Here is a 23025-nt window from a genome sequence, read left to right on the forward strand (position 1 = left end):
AACACGTACACTCAGATGACACACTGACGGTAAACACGTACACTCAGATGACACACTGATGGTAGACACGTACACTCAGATGACACACTGATGGTAGACACGTACAATCAGATGACACACTGATGGTAAACACGTACACTCAGATGACACACTGATGGTAAACACGTACACTCAGATGACACACTGATGGTAAACACGTACACTGATGACACACTGATGGTAAACACGTACACTCAGATGACACACTCATGGTAAACACGTACACTCAGAAGACACACTGATGGTAAACACGTACACTCAGATGACACACTGATGGTAAACACGTACACTGATGACACACTGATGGTAAACACGTACACTCAGATGACACACTCATGGTAAACACGTACACTCAGATGACACACTGATGGTAAACACGTACACTGATGACACACTGATGGTAAACACGTACACTCAGAAGACACACTGATGGTAAACACGTACACTCAGATGACACACTGATGGTAGACACGTACACTGATGACACACTGATGGTAAACACGTACACTCAGATGACACACTATTGGTAAACACGTACACTCAGATGACACACTGATGGTAAACACGTACACTCAGATGACACACTGATGGTAGACACGTACACTCAGATGACACACTCATAGTAGACACGTACACTCAGATGACACACTGATGGTAGACACGTACACTCAGATGACACACTGATGGTAAACACGTACACTCAGATGACACACTCACAGTAGACAAGTACACTCAGATGACACACTGACGGTAGACACGTACACTCAGATGACACACTGACGGTAAACATGTACACTCAGATGACACACTGACGGTAAACAAGCACACTCAGATGACACACTGATGGTAGACACGCACACTCAGATGACACACTGATGTTAGACACGCACACTCAGATGACACACTGATGGTAGACAAGCACACACAGATGACACACTGATGGTAGACACGCACACTCAGATGACACACTGATGGTAGACACGCACACACAGATGACACACTGATGGTAAACACGTACACTCAGATGACACACTGATGGTAAACACGTACACTCAGATGACACACTGATGGGAAACACGTACACTCAGATGACACACTGATGGTAAACACGTACACTCAGATGACACACTGATGGTAAACACGTACACTCAGATGACACACTATTGGTAAACACGTACACTGATGACACACTGATGGTAGACACGTACACTCAGATGACACACTGATGGTAAACACGTACACTCAGATGACACACTATTGGTAAACACGTACACTCAGATGACACACTGATGGTAAACACGTACGCTCAGATGACACACTGATGGTAAACACGTACACTCAGATGACACACTGATGGTAAACACGTACACTCAGATGACACACTGATGGTAAACACGTACACTCAGATGACACACTGATGGTAGACACGTACACTGATGACACACTGATGGTAAACACGTACACTCAGATGACACACTCATGGTAAACACGTACACTCAGAAGATACACTGATGGTAAACACGTACACTGATGACACACTGATGGTAAACACGCACACTCAGAAGACACACTGATGGTAAACACGTACACTCAGATGACACACTGATGGTAGACACGTACACTCAGATGACACACTCATAGTAGACACGTACACTCAGATGACACACTGATGGTAGACACGTACACTCAGATGACACACTGATGGTAAACACGTACACTCAGATGACACACTCATAGTAGACACGTACACTCAGATGACACACTGTTGGTAAACACGTACACTCAGATGACACACTGTTGGTAAACACGTACACTCAGATGACACTGATGGTAAACACGTACACTCAGATGACACACCGATGGTAGACACGTACACTCAGATGACACACTGATGGTAAACACATACACTCAGATGACACACTGATGGTAGACACGTACACTCAGATGACACACTGATGGTAAACACGTACACTCAGATGACACACTGATGGTAAACACGTACACTCAGATGACACACTGATGGTAGACACGTACACTCAGATGACACACTGACGGTAAACATGTACACTCAGATGACACACTGATGGTAAACACGTACACTCAGATGACACACTGATGGTAAACACGTACACTCAGATGACACACTGATGGTAAACACGTACACTCAGATGACACACTGATGGTAAACACGTACACTCAGATGACACACTGATGGTAAACACGTACACTCAGATGACACACTGATGGTAGACAAGTACACTGATGACACACTGATGGTAGACACGTACACTCAGATGACACACTGATGGTAAACACGTACACTCAGATGACACACTGATGGTAAATACGTACACTCAGATGACTCACTATTGGTAAACACGTACACTCAGATGACACACTGATGGTAAACACGTACAATCAGATGACACACTGATGGTAAACACGTACACTCAGATGACACACTGATGGTAAACACGTACACTCGGATGACACACTGACGGTAAACACGTACACTCAGATGACACACTGATGGTAGACACGTACACTCAGATGACACACTGATGGTAGACACGTACACTCAGATGACACACTGATGGTAAACACGTACACTCAGATGACACACTGATGGTAAACACGTACACTCAGATGACACTGATGGTAAACACGTACACTCAGATGACACACTGATGGTAGACACGTACACTCAGATGACACACTGATGGTAAACACGTACACTCAGATGACACACTGATGGTAGACACATACACTCAGATGACACACTGATGGTAAACACGTACACTCAGATGACACACTGATGGTAAACACGTACACTCAGATGACACACTGATGGTAGATACGTACACTCAGATGACACACTGATGGTAAACAATTACACTCAGATGACACACTGATGGTAAACACGTACACTCAGATGACACACTGATGGTAAACACGTACACTCAGATGACACACTGATGGTAAACACGTACACTCAGATGACACACTGATGGTAAACACGCACACTCAGATGACACACTGATGCTAAACACATACCCTCAGATGACACACTGATGGTAGACACGTACACTGATGACACACTGATGGTAAACACGTACACTCAGATGACACACTGATGGTAGACACGTACACTGATGACAAACTGATGGTAAACACGTACCCTCAGATGACACACTGATGGTAAACACGTACACTCAGATGACACAGTGATGGTAGACACGTACACTGATGACACACTGATGGTAGACACGTACACTCAGATGACACACTGATGGTAAACACGTACCCTCAGATGACACACTGATGATAAACACGTACACTCAGATGACACACTGATGGTAGACACGTACACTGATGACACACTGATGGTAAACACGTACACTCAGATGACACACTGATGGTAGACACGCACACTCAGATGACACACTGATGGTAAACACGTACACTCAGATGACACACTGATGGTAGACACGTACACTCAGATGACACACTGACGGTAAACACGTACACTCAGATGACACACTGACGGTAGACACGTACACTCAGATGACACACTGATGGTAGACACGTACACTCAGATGACACACTGATGGTAGACACGTACAATCAGATGACACACTGATGGTAAACACGTGCACTCAGATGACTCACTATTGGTAAACACGTACACTCAGATGACACACTGATGGTAAACACGTACACTCAGATGACACACTGATGGTAGACATGTACACTCAGATGACACTATTGGTAGACACGTACACTCAGATGACACACTGATGGTAAACACGTGCACTCAGATGACTCACTATTGGTAAACACGTACACTCAGATGACACACTGATGGTAAACACGTACACTCAGATGACACACTATTGGTAAACACGTACACTCAGATGACACACTGATGGTAAACACGTGCACTCAGATGACTCACTATTGGTAAACAAGTACACTCAGATGACACACTGATGGTAAACACGTACACTCAGATGACACACTGATGGTAGACACGTACACTCAGATGACACACTGACGGTAGACACGTACCCTCAGATGACACACTGATGGTAGACACGTACAATCAGATGACACACTGATGGTAAACACGTACACTCAGATGACACACTGATGGTAAACACGTACACTCAGATGACACACTGACGGTAAACACGTACACTCAGATGACACACTGATGGTAGACACGTACACTCAGATGACACACTGATGGTAGACACGTACACTCAGATGACACACTGATGGTAAACACGTACACTCAGATGACACACTGATGGTAAACACGTACACTCAGATGACACACTGATGGTAAACACGTACACTCAGATGACACACTCTTGGTAAACACGTACACTCAGATGACACACTGATGGTAAACACGTACACTCAGATGACACACTGATGGTAAACACGTACACTCAGATGACACACTATTGGTAAACACGTACACTGATGACACACTGATGGTAAACACGTACACTCAGATGACACACTCATGGTAAACACGTACACTCAGAAGACACACTGATGGTAAACACGTACACTGATGACACACTGATGGTAAACACGTACACTCAGATGACACACTATTGGTAAACACGTACACTCAGATGACACACTGATGGTAAACACGTACACTCAGATGACACACTGATGGTAAACACGTACACTCAGATGACACACTGATGGTAGACACGTACACTCAGATGACACACTCATAGTAGACACGTACACTCAGATGACACACTGATGGTAAACACGTACACTCAGATGACACACTGATGGTAAACACGTACACTCAGATGACACACTCATAGTAGACAAGTACACTCAGATGACACACTGACGTAGACACGTACACTCAGATGACACACTGACGGTAAACACGTACACTCAGATGACACACTGACGGTAAACACGTACACTCAGATGACACACTGACGGTAAACAAGCACACTCAGATGACACACTGATGGTAGACACGCACACTCAGATGACACACTGATGGTAGACACGCACACTCAGATGACACACTGATGGTAGACAAGCACACACAGATGACACACTGATGGTAGACACGCACACTTAGATGACACACTGATGGTAGACACGCACACACAGATGACACACTGATGGTAAACACGTACACTTAGATGACACACTGATGGTAAACACGTACACTCAGATGACACACTGATGGTAAACACGTACACTCAGATGACACACTGATGGTAAACACGTACACTCAGATGACACACTATTGGTAAACACGTACACTGATGACACACTGATGGTAGACACGTACACTCAGATGACACACTGATGGTAAACACATACACTCAGATGACACACTGATGGTAAACACGTACACTGATGACACACTGATGGTAAACACGTACACTCAGATGACACACTCATGGTAAACACGTACACTCAGAAGACACACTGATGGTAAACACGTACACTGATGACACACTGATGGTAAACACGTACACTCAGATGACACACTATTGGTAAACACGTACACTGATGACACACTGATGGTAAACACGTACACTCAGATGACACACTGATGGTAAACACGTACACTCAGATGACACACTGATGGTAAACACGTACACTCAGATGACACACTGATGGTAAACACGTACACTCAGATGACACACTATTGGTAAACACGTACACTGATGACACACTGATGGTAAACACGTACACTCAGATGACACACTCATGGTAAACACGTACACTCAGAAGACACACTGATGGTAAACACGTACACTGATGACACACTGATGCTAAACACGCACACTCAGAAGACACACTGATGGTAAACACGTACACTCAGACGACACACTGATGGTAAACACGTACACTCAGATGACACACTGATGGTAGACACGTACACTCAGATGACACACTCATAGTAGACACGTACACTCAGATGACACACTGATGGTAAACACATACCCTCAGATGACACACTGATGGTAGACACGTACACTGATGACACACTGATGGTAAACACGTACACTCAGATGACACACTGATGGTAGACACGTACACTGATGACAAACTGATGGTAAACACGTACCCTCAGATGACACACTGATGGTAAACACGTACACTCAGATGACACACTGATGGTAGACACGTACACTGATGACACACTGATGGTAGACACGTACACTCAGATGACACACTGATGGTAAACACGTACCCTCAGATGACACACTGATGATAAACACGTACACTCAGATGACACACTGATGGTAGACACGTACACTGATGACACACTGATGGTAAACACGTACACTCAGATGACACACTGATGGTAGACACGCACACTCAGATGACACACTGATGGTAAACACGTACACTCAGATGACACACTGATGGTAGACACGTACACTCAGATGACACACTGACGGTAAACACGTACACTCAGATGACACACTGACGGTAGACACGTACACTCAGATGACACACTGATGGTAGACACGTACACTCAGATGACACACTGATGGTAGACACGTACAATCAGATGACACACTGATGGTAAACACGTGCACTCAGATGACTCACTATTGGTAAACACGTACACTCAGATGACACACTGATGGTAAACACGTACACTCAGATGACACACTGATGGTAGACACGTACACTCAGATGACACTATTGGTAGACACGTACACTCAGATGACACACTGATGGTAAACACGTGCACTCAGATGACTCACTATTGGTAAACACGTACACTCAGATGACACACTGATGGTAAACACGTACACTCAGATGACACACTATTGGTAAACACGTACACTCAGATGACACACTGATGGTAAACACGTGCACTCAGATGACTCACTATTGGTAAACAAGTACACTCAGATGACACACTGATGGTAAACACGTACACTCAGATGACACACTGATGGTAGACACGTACACTCAGATGACACACTGACGGTAGACACGTACACTCAGATGACACACTGATGGTAGACACGTACAATCAGATGACACACTGATGGTAAACACGTACACTCAGATGACACACTGATGGTAAACACGTACACTCAGATGACACACTGACGGTAAACACGTACACTCAGATGACACACTGATGGTAGACACGTACACTCAGATGACACACTGATGGTAGACACGTACACTCAGATGACACACTGATGGTAAACACGTACACTCAGATGACACACTGATGGTAAACACGTACACTCAGATGACACACTGATGGTAAACACGTACACTCAGATGACACACTATTGGTAAACACGTACACTGATGACACACTGATGGTAAACACGTACACTCAGATGACACACTCATGGTAAACACGTACACTCAGAAGACACAGTGATGGTAAACACGTACACTGATGACACACTGATGGTAAACACGTACACTCAGATGACACACTATTGGTAAACACGTACACTCAGATGACACACTGATGGTAAACACGTACACTCAGATGACACACTGATGGTAAACACGTACACTCAGATGACACACTGATGGTAGACACGTACACTCAGATGACACACTCATAGTAGACACGTACACTCAGATGACACACTGATGGTAAACACGTACACTCAGATGACACACTGATGGTAAACACGTACACTCAGATGACACACTCATAGTAGACAAGTACACTCAGATGACACACTGACGTAGACACGTACACTCAGATGACACACTGACGGTAAACACGTACACTCAGATGACACACTGACGGTAAACACGTACACTCAGATGACACACTGACGGTAAACAAGCACACTCAGATGACACACTGATGGTAGACACGCACACTCAGATGACACACTGATGGTAGACACGCACACTCAGATGACACACTGATGGTAGACAAGCACACACAGATGACACACTGATGGTAGACACGCACACTTAGATGACACACTGATGGTAGACACGCACACACAGATGACACACTGATGGTAAACACGTACACTTAGATGACACACTGATGGTAAACACGTACACTCAGATGACACACTGATGGGAAACACGTACACTCAGATGACACACTGATGGTAAACACGTACACTCAGATGACACACTGATGGTAAACACGTACACTCAGATGACACACTATTGGTAAACACGTACACTGATGACACACTGATGGTAGACACGTACACTCAGATGACACACTGATGGTAAACACATACACTCAGATGACACACTGATGGTAAACACGTACACTGATGACACACTGATGGTAAACACGTACACTCAGATGACACACTCATGGTAAACACGTACACTCAGAAGACACACTGATGGTAAACACGTACACTGATGACACACTGATGGTAAACACGTACACTCAGATGACACACTCATGGTAAACACGTACACTCAGATGACACACTGATGGTAAACACGTACACTCAGATGACACACTAATGGTAAACACGTACACTCAGATGACACACTATTGGTAAACACGTACACTGATGACACACTGATGGTAAACACGTACACTCAGATGACACACTCATGGTAAACACGTACACTCAGAAGACACACTGATGGTAAACACGTACACTGATGACACACTGATGCTAAACACGCACACTCAGAAGACACACTGATGGTAAACACGTACACTCAGACGACACACTGATGGTAAACACGTACACTCAGATGACACACTGATGGTAGACACGTACACTCAGATGACACACTCATAGTAGACACGTACACTCAGATGACACACTGATGGTAGACACGTACACTCAGATGACACACTGATGATAAACACGTACACTCAGATGACACACTCATAGTAGACACGTACACTCAGATGACACACTGATGGTAAACACGTACACTCAGATGACACACTGATGGTAAACACGTACACTCAGATGACACTGATGGTAAACACGTACACTCAGATGACACACTGATGGTAGACACGTACACTCAGATGACACACTGATGGTAAACACATACACTCAGATGACACACTGATGGTAGACACGTACACTCAGATGACACACTGATGGTAAACACGTACACTCAGATGACACACTGATGGTAAACACGTACACTCAGATGACACACTGATGGTAGACACGTACACTCAGATGACACACTGATGGTTAACACGTACACTCAGATGACACACTGATGGTAAACACGTACACTCAGATGACTCACTGATGGTAAACAATTACACTCAGATGACACACTGATGGTAAACACGTACACTCAGATGACACACTGATGGTAAACACGTACACTCAGATGACACACTGATGGTAAACACGTACACTCAGATGACACACTGACGGTAAACACATACACTCAGATGACACACTGATGGTAAACACGTACACTCAGTTGACACTGATGGTAAACACGTACACTCAGATGACACACTGATGGTAAACAAGCACACTCAGATGACACACTGATGGTAGACACGCACACTCAGATGACACACTATTGGTAAACACGTACACTGATGACACACTGATGGTAAACACGTACACTCAGAAGACACACTGATGGTAAACACGTACACTGATGACACACTGATGCTAAACACGCACACTCAGAAGACACACTGATGGTAAACACGTACACTCAGACGACACACTGATGGTAAACACGTACACTCAGATGACACACTGATGGTAGACACGTACACTCAGATGACACACTCATAGTAGACACGTACACTCAGATGACACACTGATGGTAGACACGTACACTCAGATGACACTGATGGTAAACACGTACACTCAGATGACACTGATGGTAAACACGTACACTCAGATGACACACTGATGGTTAACACGTACACTGATGACACAATGATGCTAAACACGCACACTCAGAAGACACACTGATGGTTAACACGTACACTCAGATGACACACTGATGGTAAACACGTACACTCAGATGACACTGATGGTAAACACGTACACTCAGATGACACACTGATGGTTAACACGTACACTCAGATGACACACTGATGGTTAACACGTACACTCAGATGACACACTGATGGTAAACACGTACACTCAGATGACACTGATGGTAAACACGTACACTCAGATGACACACTGATGGTAGACACGTACACTCAGATGACACACTGATGGTAAACACATACACTCAGATGACACACTGATGGTAAACACATACACTCAGATGACACACTGATGGTAGACACGTACACTCAGATGACACACTGATGGTAAACACGTACACTCAGATGACACACTGATGGTAGACACGTACACTCAGATGACACACTGATAGTAAACATGTACACTCAGATGACTCACTGATGGTAAACAATTACACTCAGATGACACACTGATGGTAAACACGTACACTCAGATGACACACTGATGGTAAACACGTACACTCAGATGACACACTGATGGTAAACACGTACACTCAGATGACACACTGACGGTAAACACGTACACTCAGATGACACACTGACGGTAAACACGTACACTCAGTTGACACACTGATGGTAAACACGTACACTCAGATGACACACTGATGGTAAACAAGCACACTCAGATGACACACTGATGGTAGACACGCACACTCAGATGACACACTGATGGTAGACACGCACACTCAGATGACACACTGATGGTAGACACGCACACACAGATGACACACTGATGGTAGACACGTACACTCAGATGACACACTGATGGTAAACACGTACACTCAGATGACACACTGATGGTAGACACGTACACTCAGATGACACACTGATGGTAAACACGTACACTCAGATGACACACTCATGGTAAACACGTACACTCAGATGACACACTGATGGTAAACACGTACACTCAGATGACACACTGATGGTAGACACGCACACTCAGATGACACACTGATGGTAAACACGTACACTCAGATGACATACTGATGGTAAACACGTACACTCAGATGACACACTGAGGGTAAACACGTACACTCAGATGACACACTGATGGTAGACACGTACACTGATGACACACTGATGGCAGACACGTACACTCAGATGACACACTGATGGTAAACACGTACACTCAGATGACACACTGATGGTAAACACGTACACTCAGATGACACACTGATGGTAGACACTTACACTCAGCTGACACACTGATGGTAAACACGCACACTCAGATGACAAACTGATGGTAGACACGCACACACAGATGACACACTGATGGTAGACACGTACACTCAGAAGACACACTGATGGGAAAAACGCACACTCAGATGACACACTGATGGTAAACACGTACACTCAGGTGACACACTGATGGTAAACACGTACACTCAGATGACACACTATTGGTAAACACGTACACTGATGACACACTGATGGTAAACACGTACACTCAGATGACACACTGACGGTAAACACGTACACTCAGATGACACACTGACGGTAAACACGTACACTCAGATGACACACTGACGGTAAACACGTACACTCAGATGACACACTGATGGCAGACACGTACACTCAGATGACACACTGATGGTAAACACGTACACTCAGATGACACACTGATGGTAAACACGCACACTCAGATGACACACTGACGGTAAACACGTACACTCAGATGACACACTGATGGTAGACAAGTACACTCAGAAGACACACTCATGGTAAACACGTACACTCAGATGACACACTCATGGTAAACACGTACACTCAGATGACACACTGATGGTAAACACGTACACTCAGATGAAACATTGACGGTAAACACGTACACTCAGATGACACACTGACGGTAAACACGTACACTCAGATGACACACTGACGGTAGACACGTACACTCAGATGACACACTGATGGTAGACAGTACACTCACATGACACACTGATGGTAAACACGTACACTCAGATGACACACTGATGGTAAACACGTACACTCAGATGACACACTGATGGTAGACACGTACACTCAGATGACACACTATTGGTAAACACGTATACTGATGACACACTGATGGTAGACACGTACACTCAGATGACACACTATTGGTAAACACGTACACTCAGATGACACACTGATGGTAAACACGTACACTCAGATGACACACTGATGGTAAACACGCACACTCAGATGACACACTGACGGTAAACACGTACACTCAGATGACACACTGATGGTAGACAAGTACACTCAGAAGACACACTCATGGTAAACACGTACACTCAGATGACACACTCATGGTAAACACGTACACTCAGATGACACACTGATGGTAAACACGTACACTCAGATGAAACATTGACGGTAAACACGTACACTCAGATGACACACTGACGGTAAACACGTACACTCAGATGACACACTGACGGTAGACACGTACACTCAGATGACACACTGATGGTAGACAGTACACTCACATGACACACTGATGGTAAACACGTACACTCAGATGACACACTGATGGTAAACACGTACACTCAGATGACACACTGATGGTAGACACGTACACTCAGATGACACACTATTGGTAAACACGTATACTGATGACACACTGATGGTAAACACGTACACTCAGATGACACACTGATGGTAAACACGTACACTCAGATGACACACTGACGGTAGACACGTACACTCAGATGACACACTATTGGTAAACACGTATACTGATGACACACTGATGGTAGACACGTACACTCAGATGACACACTGATGGTAAACACGTACACTCAGATGACACACTGATGGTAAACACGTACACTCAGATGACACACTGATGGTAAACACGTACACTCAGATGACACACTATTGGTAAACACGTACACTGATGACACACTGATGGTAAACACGTACACTGATGACACACTGATGGTAGACACGTACACTCAGATGACACACTGATGGTAGACACGTACACTCAGATGACACACTCATGGTAAACACGTACACTCAGAAGACACACTGATGGTAAACACGTCCACTGATGACACACTGATGGTAAACACGCACACTCAGAAGACACACTGATGGTAAACACGTACACTCAGAAGACACAATGATGGTAAACACGTACACTGATGACACACTCATAGTAAACACGTACACTCAGAAGACACACTGATGGTAAACACGTACACTCAGATGACACACTGATGGTAAACACGCACACTCAGAAGACACACTGATGGTAAACACGTACATTCAGATGACACACTGATGGTAAACACGTACACTCAGATGACACACTGATGGTAGACACGTACACTCAGATGACACACTGATGGTAAACACGTACACTCAGATGACACACTGATGGTAGACACGTACACTCAGATGACACACTGATGGTAGACACGTACACTCAGAAGACACAATGATGGTAAACACGTACACTCAGAAGACACTGATGGTAAACACGTACACTGATGACACACTCATGGTAAACACGTACACTCAGAAGACACACTGATGGTAAACACGTACACTCAGATGACACACTGATGGTAAACACGCACACTCAGAAGACACACTGATGGTAAACACGTACATTCAGATGACACACTGATGGTAAACACGTACACTCAGATGACACACTGATGGTAGACACGTACACTCAGATGACACACTGATGGTAAACACGTACACTCAGATGACACACTGATGGTAGACACGTACACTCAGATGACACACTGATGGTAGACACGTACACTCAGATGACACACTCATAGTAGACACGTACACTCAGATGACACACTGATGGTAGACACGTACACTCAGATGACACACTGATGGTAAACACGTACACTCAGATGACACACTCATAGTAGACACGTACACTCAGATGACACACTGATGGTAGACACGTACACTCAGATGACACACTGATGGTAGACACGCACACTCAGATGACACACTGATGGTAAACACGTACACTCAGATGACACACTGATGGTAGACACGTACACTCAGATGACACACTGATGGTAAACACGTACACTCAGATGACACACTGATGGTAAACACGTACACTCAGATGACACACTGATGGTAGACACGTACACTCAGATGACACACTGATGGTAAACACGTACACTCAGATGACACACTGATGGTAGACACGCACACTCAGATGACACACTGATGGTAGACACGCACACACAGATGACACACTGATGGTAGACACGTACACTCAGATGACACACTGACGGTAAACACGTACACTCAGATGACACACTGATGGCAGACACGTACACTCAGATGACACACTGATGGTAAACACGTACACTCAGATGACACACTGATGGTAAACACGCACACTCAGATGACACACTGACGGTAAACACGTACACTCAGATGACACACTGATGGTAGACAAGTACACTCAGAAGACACACTCATGGTAAACACGTACACTCAGATGACACACTCATGGTAAACACGTACACTCAGATGACACACTGATGGTAAACACGTACACTCAGATGACACACTGATGGTAAACACGTACACTCAGATGACACACTGATGGTATACAAGAACACTCAGATGACACACTGATGGTAAACACGTACACTCAGATGACACACTATTGGTAAACACGTACACTGATGACACACTGATGGTAAACACGTACACTCAGATGACACACTGATGGTAAACACGTACGCTCAGATGACACACTGATGGTAAACACGTACACTCAGATGACACACTGATGGTAAACACGTACACTCAGATGACACACTGATGGTAAACACTTACACTGATGACACACTGATGGTAAACACGTACACTCAGATGACACACTGATGGTAAACACGTACGCTCAGATGACACACTGATGGTAAACACGTACACTCAGATGACACACTGATGGTAAACACGTACACTCAGATGACACACTGATGGTAAACACGTACACTCAGATGACACACTGATGGTAAACACGTACACTCAGATGACACACTGATGGTAAACACGTACACTCAGATGACACACTGATGGTAAACACGTACACTCAGATGACACACTGATGGTAAACACGTACACTCAGATGACACACTGATGGTAAACACGTACACTCAGATGACACACTGATGGTAAACACATACACTCAGATGACACACTGATGGTAAACACATACACTCAGATGACACACTGATGGTAGACACGTACACTCAGATGACACACTGATGGTAAACACGTACACTCAGATGACACACTGATGGTAGACACGCACACTCAGATGACACACTGATGGTAGACACGCACACACAGATGACACACTGATGGTAGACACGTACACTCAGATGACACACTGATGGTAAACACGTACACTCAGATGACACACTGATGGTAGACACGTACACTCAGATGACACACTGATGGTAAACACGTACACTCAGATGACACACTGATGGTATACAAGAACACTCAGATGACACACTGATGGTAAACACGTACACTCAGATGACACACTATTGGTAAACACGTACACTGATGACACACTGATGGTAAACACGTACACTCAGATGACACACTGATGGTAAACACGTACGCTCAGATGACACACTGATGGTAAACACGTAAACTCAGATGACACACTGATGGTAAACATGTACACTCAGATGACACACTGATGGTAAACACGTACACTCAGATGACACACTGATGGTAAACACGTACACTCAGATGACACACTATTGGTAAACACGTACACTGATGACACACTGATGGTAGACACGTACACTCAAATGACACACTGATGGTAAACACGTACACTCAGATGACACACTGATGGTAAACACGTACACTCAGATGACACACTGATGGTAAACACGTACACTCAGATGACACACTATTGGTAAACACGTACACTTAGATGACACACTGATGGTAAACACGTACACTCAGATGACACACTCATGGTAAACATGTACACTCAGAAGACACACTGATGGTAAACACGTACACTGATGACACACTGATGGTAAACATGCACACTCAGAAGACACACTGATGGTAAACACGTACACTCAGATGACACACTGATGGTAAACACGCACACTCAGATGACACACTGACGGTAAACACGTACACTCAGATGACACACTGATGGTAGACAAGTACACTCAGATGACACACTCATGGTAAACACGTACACTCAGATGACACACTGACGGTAAACACGTACACTCAGATGACACACTGACGGTAAACACGTACACTCAGATGACACACTGACGGTAAACACGTACACTCAGATGACACACTGACGGTAAACACGTACACTCAGATGACACACTGACGGTAAACACGTACACTCAGATGACACACTATTGGTAAACACGTACACTGATGACACACTGATGGTAGACACGTACACTCAAATGACACACTGATGGTAAACACGTACACTCAGATGACACACTGATGGTAAACACGTACACTCAGATGACACACTGATGGTAAACACGTACACTCAGATGACACACTATTGGTAAACACGTACACTGATGACACACTGATGGTAGACACGTACACTCAAATGACACACTGATGGTAAACACGTACACTCAGATGACACACTGATGGTAAACACGTACACTCAGATGACACACTGATGGTAAACACGTACACTCAGATGACACACTGATGGTAAACACGTACACTCAGATGACACACTCATGGTAAACACGTACACTCAGAAGACACACTGATGGTAAACACGTACACTGATGACACACTGATGGTAAACACGCACACTCAGAAGACACACTGATGGTAAACACGTACACTCAGATGACACACTGATGGTAAACACGTACACTCAGATGACACACTGATGGTAAACACGTACACTCAGATGACACACTGATGGTAAACACGCACACTCAGATGACACACTGACGGTAAACACGTACACTCAGATGACACACTGATGGTAGACAAGTACACTCAGATGACACACTCATGGTAAACACGTACACTCAGATGACACACTGACGGTAAACACGTACACTCAGATGACACACTGACGGTAAACACGTACACTCAGATGACACACTGATGGTAAACACGTAAACTCAGATGACACACTGATGGTAAACACGTACACTCAGATGACACACTGAAGGTAAACACATACACTCAGATGACACACTGATGGTAGACACGTACACTGATGACACACTGACGGTAAACACGTACACTCAGATGACACACTGACGGTAAACACGTACACTCAGATGACACACTGATGGTAAACACGTACACTCAGATGACACACTGAAGGTAAACACATACACTCAGATGACACACTGATGGTAAACACGTACACTCAGATGACACACTGATGGTAGACACGTACACTCAGATGACACACTGATGGTAGACACGTACACTCAGATGACACACTGATGGTAGACACGTACACTCAGATGACACACTGATGGTAGACACGTACACTCAGATGACACACTGATGGTAGACACGTACACTCAGATGACACACTGATGGTAAACACGCACACACAGATGACACACTGATGGTAAACAGGTACACTCAGATGACACACTGACGGTAAACACGTACACTCAGATGACACACTGACGGTAAACACGTACACTCAGATGACACACTGATGGTAAACACGTACACTCAGATGACACACTGACACAAAACATTGATGACACAGGTACCATTTTTTCACGTATGTGTTTAAACACAGACGTGTGAATGAGGCCTTAGCAGCAGAGCCCCCTATGTATGTTCCCATCAGGATCCATCAACCTTAACAAGCAGGTCAGTAAACAAGTGTCAATCGTTGCTCAATGACAGGTCGAAATAAGCTCCTCTCAAATAGACTATTAATATCGATAATCCCAGTATGATTAAAGCTTTATCTAAAACACATATATGGCACTAACAGTATTTTTCCTCTTTATAGCAAATACAATTTAAGAAGGAAGGCTTTATCTATTATCAATATAAGGCTGGTTTTACACATCCATGTATCACTGTCCGAGTGCGGACCATCATATAAAAACACGCTGTAAATCTCCTGACCCGAACTCAACAACCTCCTAAGTGTATATCATACACGGCCGGTCTGTACATGACGGTCTGCACCGGTCCGTGACACATGAATGTGTTACACCAGTCTAAGGCTCAGGTGAGAGTTTATCTCCCAAATAAATGGTTTGAACAAAAATAATGACATACCGAATAAGTTTAAATTGTATTTGGAAAATATAATTTTATTATCCATCAATTGCATCCAAACCAATCCAATCCAAAGTAAATAACTGATCAGCAAAATTAGAAATTCATTTTCAGTTTTTACCTGCTGTTAATCCTGTCGGGTCTGAAGTGACAGAGTCTTTTAAATGATCTGCTTCTGACATAAGAGGCTTAGGGCTGAATCTCCTTAATGGAATTTGAAAACAAGGCAACTAGAATGGAGACCGCTGTGTAATCAGTCTTTTTTCACATCCTCAGATATATATAGAGTACAGACCAAAAGTTTGGACACACCTTCTCATTTAAAGATTTTTCTGTATTTTCATGACTATGAAAATTGTACATTCACACTGAAGGCATCAAAACTATGAATTAACACATGTGGAATTATATAGTTAACAAAAAAGTGTGAAACAACTGAAAATATGTCTTATATTCAAGGTTCTTCAAAGTAGCCACCTTTTCCTTTGATGACTGCTTTGCACACTCTTGGCATTCTCTTGATGAGCTTCAAGAGGTAGTCACCGGAAATGGTTTTCACTTCACAGGTGTGTCCTGTCAGGTTTAATAAGTGGGATTTCTTGCCTTATAAATGGGGTTGGGACCATCAGTTGTGTTGTGCAGAAGTCTGGTGGATACACAGCTGATAGTCCTACTGAATAGACTGTTAGAATTTGTATTATGGAAAGAAAAAAGCAGCTAAGTAAAGAAAAACGAGTGGCCATCATTACTTTAAGAAATGAAGGTCAGTCAGTCCGAAAAATTGGGAAAACTTTGAAAGTGTCCCCAAGTGCAGTTGCAAAAACCATCAAGCGCTACAAAGAAACTGGCTCACATGAGGACCGCCCCAGGAAAGGAAGACCAAGAGTCACCTCTGCTTCTGAGGATAAGTTTATCCGAGTCACCAGCCTCAGAAATCGCAGGTTAACAGCAGCTCAGATTAGAGACCAGATCAATGCCACACAGAGTTCTAGCAGCAGACACATCTCTACAACAACTGTTAAGAGGAGACTTTGTGCAGCAGGCCTTCATGGTAAAATAGCTGCTAGGAAACCACTGCTAAGGACAGGCAACAAGCAGAAGAGACTTGTTTGGGCTAAAGAACACAAGCAATGGACATTAGACCAGTGGAAATCTGTGCTTTGGTCTGAGGAGTCCAAATTTGAGATCTTTGGTTCCAAACATCGTGTCTTTGTGCGACGCAGAAAAGGTGGATGGATGGACTCTACATGCCTGGTTCCCACCGTGAAGCACGGAGGAGAAAGTGTGATGGTGTGGGGGTGCTTTGCTGGTGACACTGTTGGGGATTTATTCAAAATTGAAGGCATACTGAACCAGCATGGCTACCACAGCATCTTGCAGCGGCATGCTATTCCATCCGGTTTGCATTTAGTTGGACCATCATTTATTTTTCAACAGGACAATGACCCCAAACACACCTCCAGGCTGTGTAAGGGCTATTTCACCAAGAAGGAGAGTGATGGGGTGCTACGCCAGATGACCTGGCCTCCACAGTCACCAGACCTGAACCCACTCGAGATGGTTTGGGGTGAGCTGGACCGCAGAGTGAAGGCAAAAGGGCCAACAAGTGTTAAGCATCTCTGGAACTCCTTCAAGATTGTTGGAAGACCATTTCCGGTGACTACCTCTTGAACCTCATCAAGAGAATGCCAAGAGTGTGCAAAGCAGTCATCAAAGCAAAAGGTGGCTACTTTGAAGAACCTAGAATATAAGACATATTTTCAGTTGTTTCACACTTTTTTGTTAACTATATAATTCCACATATGTTAATTCATAGTTTTGATGCCTTCAGTGGGAATGTACAATTTTCATAGTCATGAAAATACAGAAAAATCTTTAAATGAGAAGGTGTGTCCAAACTTTGGGTCTGTACTGTATGTATCATAAGTCATATATTAAAAAAAAGTATTTTTAACCAATATTGACTATAACTTATAGTCATGTTTCATACCTCTGATGATGCCATGAAGATGGCGAAACTTGTCAGTGTGTAAGAGTATGGACCATACAAGAGTATTTGTACGTTTTATTAAATTTTGTGAAGGTGTACATAAAGTTATATAGCGACTGTAAGTCCAAACCTTCAAGTTTCTGATCAGATACACTAAGCACACTGTTAGTCGGCGCCATATGAATGTATTGCTGAAGCCTCATTCAGACAGCAAAGTTTAGGATCTGCATTACTGATGCAAATCCTGGTCTATCAATCCGAACTAACAACATGATAGATCCCAATGATACTATTAGTTTAGGAAACCTGCAGTTAGGATGTGATTTGCCAACATACTATGACTGCTAAAATGAGCCCGCATTACGGCCACCTGAGTAACGGCCTATATCCCATAAAGGGGCACTAGCAGGTAGGAAGCTGAGTGAGAATAGGTTTAGAGGTCTGTTAGTGAAAGAGTGAGGTACTAGTCAGGGTATATGCCATTTTAGGAATCTTTGTCTATATATTTTATTTCCCTTCCCCTTTCTTTCCCTTATTTCTTCCTATTTTGGCATTAATATACAGTTCAGCGCCAGCCACAATTGTCAGGCGTTAGATACAAGTCCAAACCTGACAGTTTAACATCCTAAAGAGCAGAAATCGGTGCTTTTACATTGCGTTTAGTACACGCTCGGTGGTCCCGTCAGGGCATATGTCCGAACCCAGGAAAAAACAGGATTCAGACGTATGCGCCAATGGGGCCATAGACTATAATGGCGCCGACAGAGTGAACGTGAGCTCTGCCGTGCATCATTTTCGGGTGTGTACGCATACTGGAGGCGGACACCCATACGCAGCCTACTATGTCTGAGTGTCTGCCTCCAATAGTAACAAAGGTCCTCTGGCCTGGGCTGGAAAATATCACAATGAAAGACAGGGCACTGATGTGGCCTTTATCTTACAAGACAACAGCTTCTGAACACAAACCATCAGAAGCTAGTGACTTACACAAATAAGTGCTAGGTCTCTTTGGCACCCCAGAGAAGTTGCAGTTCTGTGAACTTTTATTTAGGACGTTCTTCTTGAAGGCTCTCTACCCTTCAATAGTATTGAATAATCCATCACCTACCAGGTGTAAGCCTTCCATGCCTCTTAAAAGATAATACATTTATACCAGAGTGGTTTTTCCAAAAACTCCCTAGCACTTGTGGTGCAAGGAAACTAAAGGGACAAAAAACATATTGCTATGCAACGGTCACCTAGTAAGCTGCCAATGCAACGAATACATAGTAATCATCACAAGGAAGCTTTAGTAACATAGAAACATCACAATTCTAGCGGAATCACTGAAGATGGATCGACCTCACACATCATACTTACGAAACAAACTTTCCCACTTCTACTTGGAGAACTGGATCGCGTAGCTGAACCTCAAGAAACAAATCTTCAGCCTGAACACCATCCCCGGCTTTCGAAGGATGAGGAGAGAAAATGCGAAGAAATCCACTGTAGCTACCAACAATAATTTTGTCTGGAGAAACAAAAGAGTTGACACAAAAGTAACGCAGCACTGGATGCATGTGATTATTAATAAAAAAAACAGCACCAGGCACTAGTAAACGATGCAAGTGATAAAAAGATTTGTAGACATTTCTGTTGTTCTGTTGATTAGCCATATTAATATCACGCCCCCAGAGGAAGCGAGTGATGCGAAACGCGCATTGGTGAAGTGGTGTGGTGTGTTCCTGGATATTAATATGGGTAATCACCTTCTCTCATATGTCTGCTTTGACTAGCATAAATGCAATACTGCTTTTTATATCAGTCTATTATACAACTGGATACTAAGATCAACTACGTGTGTGAATACTTTTATATGTTGTTGAGATATATGAATAAATAAGAGTGTTGTTTCTGTGAACATATTGTTGTTTAACATACATGCTGATGAGATATATAAGATACTATACCTATAAGAATTGATATGGTTATAATTTATGTATGTCTAGGATTATCGGAGATAATATTTATACTGTATATACGAAAAAGCAGATACGGTATATATCAACTTACCCCTGGAAGTCTGAAACAGTTAGTGCACTATTTTGATTGATGAAAAATTTCGAGATACACCATTTTAATATAAAATTGTAAAAATGTATATATGGTAAATAATTCCTATTATGGTAAATAGCCCAAGCATAAGACTATATATATTATATTGAGAGAAATTATTGTGCAGCATCTCTGTCACCACTGTTTTTTTTAACAGTGACCAAATTTTTTAACCTCATTATTTGTTTTTAATTTATTTAAATAAAAGATTGTAATTTTATTGAGATTTTTGGGCTCCTTTTTCTCCTGTTTTGTGTATGTATAATGGAGTGGCCAAGCTACTACGTACATGTTTTCAAACATGAAAATCTGGTAGTATTTAGAAAGGGTGAATGCTGCAGCCGATCAGTGGCTGTCAATTGGCTGCAGGACTCACAAGACGTCCCTGCTGGATGATCATGGCAGAAGATACGGTACAGAAGAGCAGAGAGTAGCACCAGACCGGGAAGTATCGCTTTTTTTCTCCCTGGGCCCATTAATAAGGTGTATGAATAGAAATTAAATAATGTAACAAAAACGCATACAAATATTGACTTTGCAAACATTGTACTGATGACTGACCTTTAATGAGTAACGAAACCCCGTTTTATGGTGGGCATTAGTGGACTTT

The 23025-nt window shown here is 43.4% G+C and overlaps 1 protein-coding gene across 6 annotated transcripts in view; it reads right to left on the reverse strand.

Moving 5' to 3' along the window:
* The window catches only part of BBS9 (Bardet-Biedl syndrome 9), a 590293-nt gene that overhangs the window by 490055 nt on the left and 77213 nt on the right, over positions 1-23025 (reverse strand). For all 6 annotated transcript variants that reach the window (XM_073678269.1, XM_073678271.1, XM_073678273.1 and 3 more), the window contains exon 4: positions 21681-21831. In XM_073678269.1, the coding sequence (XP_073534370.1) occupies positions 21681-21831 (151 nt within the window). The remainder of the gene's footprint in view (positions 1-21680; positions 21832-23025) is intronic.

Source organism: Phyllobates terribilis, unplaced genomic scaffold (assembly GCF_046119375.1).
Source record: "Phyllobates terribilis strain yellow unplaced genomic scaffold, ASM4611937v1 Scaffold_4__5_contigs__length_816908805, whole genome shotgun sequence".
Lineage (NCBI taxonomy): Eukaryota > Metazoa > Chordata > Amphibia > Anura > Dendrobatidae > Phyllobates > Phyllobates terribilis.